Below are 2,839 nucleotides of genomic sequence, written 5' to 3'. Positions count from 1 at the left end.
AAGTGCACTGTAAACCAAGTTTTATGCAAGGAGACTTACCCGCTGCCAACGAACACAGAAGTGTTTGCAACATTAGCAAATTGTAAGTGGTTTACGCGTTTAGACCTCGATCGTGCATACACTCAAGTGAAAGTGGATGACGAGTCAGCCAGAATACTCACACTGAACACACATAGAGGATTGTTCGAAGTAACACGACTGCCTTTCGGCATTTCTACGGCTCCCAGCATATTCCAGCGAATTATGGAAGGCATATTGAGTGGTGTGAAAGGGGTGGTAATTTATCTCGATGATATTTTAATAGGTGGAACATCTAATCCAGAAATGTGGCAACGCACACAAGAAACTTTGCAACGAATTAAAGAAGCAGGACTAAAATTAAAAAAATCAAAGTGTATTTTTGCAGCAACAGAATTGACATTTTTGGGGTTTGCCATAAACCAGCATGGCGTACAACCCACAGACGAGAAAATCAAGGCGATTTCACATGCTCCAGAACCATCGAATAAGCAACAACTCCAGGCCTTTCTAGGGTTAATCACATTCTACGACAGATTTTTTCCAAATAAAGCCGACGTATTGGAACCACTTTATAGGTTGCTAAAAAAGGACGCACCATTCAAGTGGACAAAAGAACAAAAAACCAGCTTTAATAGAGCGAAGCAGATGCTACAGTCGGATAACTTATTAGTTCACTATTCAGTAGAATTGCCACTAATATTATGTGGAGATGCATCACCATATGGAGTGGGTGCAGTCTTAGCACATATTATGCCAGATGGAAGGGAAGCTCCGATAGCATTTGGGTCCAGAACATTGCAGCCAGCAGAACGTAACTACTCGCAATTGGACAAGGAAGCTCTTGCAATAATATTCGGCATAAAAAAGTTCCAACAGTTTTTATGTGGCCGAAGGTTCACTATAATGACTGACCATAAGCCGCTTCTGGGACTATTTAATCCTACGAAGCCCATTCCGCAGCTATCACCACGGATGTTACGATGGTCGTTGATGTTAGGAGCGTACCAGTACGAGATCAAGTACCGCGAAGGTAAAAACCACCAGAATGCTGATGCATTAGGCAGATTACCATTAGAGTTCCAGAGATACCGGAAATCTTGTATTGCAGCGAAGGTGAAGACAAATTCTTGGTAACGGCTAAAGTGATCGCAAAGGCAACAAGAAATGATCCAATATTGTCAAATGTGATGTGGCACATTAAACGGAAAGACGAAAATTTGACTATAGACAACGATGATATTAAACCATATGCTTCCAGAATACACGAGCTATCAGTAAACAGTAATTGCTTACTATGGGGTTCCAGGGTAATTATACCACAGAAATTACGAGCCAGAATGTTGCAGATGCTGCACGACATTCACCAAGGAATGACCGCTATGAAGGCGATTGCACGCAGCTACTTTTGGTGGCCAGGATTAGACAAAGAAATTGAACTGAAAGCCAGAATGTGCGAGGAATGTTGTCAACAGAGTAAACATCCACCAGCAGCTGATGCAAAATCGTGGCCATTAACTTTAAAACCATGGTCCCGAATACACATCGACTATGCCGGTCCATTTATTGGCACAAATTTTTTAATCGTAGTCGATTCACACAGCAAGTGGTTAGAGGTTAAGGCAACAGCTGATACCACATCGACAAAAACAATAGAATTATTGAGAGACATATTTGCTTCTCATGGATTACCCGACATAGTAGTGACCGATAATGGACGAAACTTCAAGTCGAGCGAGTTTGAAACTTTCCTCAAGGAAAATGGAATTCGCCATTTTTGCACTGCGCCGTATCATCCATCTTCAAACGGACAGGCGGAGAGATTCGTACAATCCGTAAAATCGCATTTGAAGAAACTGCCTCCAACAAATATAGCAAAAAATTTGGCAAATATACTTCTACGCTTACGTACTACTCCAAACCCAATCTCAAATATATCCCCGGCTGAAATTTTGATGGGTAGGGAAATTAAGACGTTGTTAGATATCATATATCCTGCTACAGAGGAAAATAGGAAGAAAGGTACAGAGGATGAAAGTTCTGGAAAGACCAGACCCGTCAGAAGCTTTGAAATTGGTGACACCGTATGCTACCGGAATTTCGGGAAAGGTGAGAAATGGCTACCGGGTGTTGTTCAGTCAACAGGCGATCGAAATTATGAAATAACAACCGGACATGATTTCCATTCAAGACACATTGACCAGCTGCGTTCCAGGGTACCACTAATACCAACACAGATTCCTGAGGATAATACAGTTTCGATAAATGCAGCGCCAGCTCCACCAGAACATCAAACATCTCCACAAAATTCTAACGAAGAAATTATTCCTAATACGGCAACAGTGGAAGTCAGTCAACCCACATCATTAACGGTAGGAACACCTGGGCGCCCACAACGGCAACGAAGGGCTCCACAAAGATATGGTGACTACTTGATGGGGGAGGAACCTGTTACATACTAAATAGTACAACCAAGGACAAAGCGAGAAACGTCAATAACGAAAAACAGCTGTTTCCTTGATTAGAAAGCTCTCTTCTCTTTTTGTATCCTCTAATGTAGTCCAAATTTCTAATGAAACCGAAATAAATTATTGAATTAAAATATACTATGAATAATAATATATAAAAGTTGCGAACCCAAATCTCTCGTTAACTCGATCAAGGACGCCATGAGGCAGGTAATAGAAGAAACAAAGTTATTAGGGAGCACAATCTCCATAAAGCAGGTCATATTGCGCGCGAATGCAGAACAGAAAAGTCACAACCTAACAACAACTGGGTACATCAATGGTGATAAGCCAGTCCAGCGGGGCATGAACTG

General features: G+C 41.6%; 1 protein-coding gene across 1 annotated transcript; it reads left to right on the top strand.

The window, feature by feature from the left end:
• Positions 1–1,400: 1,400 nt before the first annotated feature.
• Positions 1,401–2,480, top strand: LOC133334377 (uncharacterized protein K02A2.6-like). The gene has a single exon (XM_061542673.1). The coding sequence runs from the start codon at positions 1,401–1,403 to the stop codon at positions 2,478–2,480; it is 1,080 nt and encodes a 359-aa protein (XP_061398657.1).
• The last annotated feature ends 359 nt before the right edge of the window (positions 2,481–2,839 follow it).

This window comes from Musca vetustissima, unplaced genomic scaffold (genome assembly GCF_032173495.1).
Source record: "Musca vetustissima isolate MV318-11 ecotype Yass unplaced genomic scaffold, APGP_CSIRO_Mvet_v1 utg14034, whole genome shotgun sequence".
NCBI lineage: Eukaryota > Metazoa > Arthropoda > Insecta > Diptera > Muscidae > Musca > Musca vetustissima.
The sequence above is the reverse complement of the archived record's forward strand: the minus strand, read 5'-3'. Positions and strand labels throughout refer to the sequence as shown.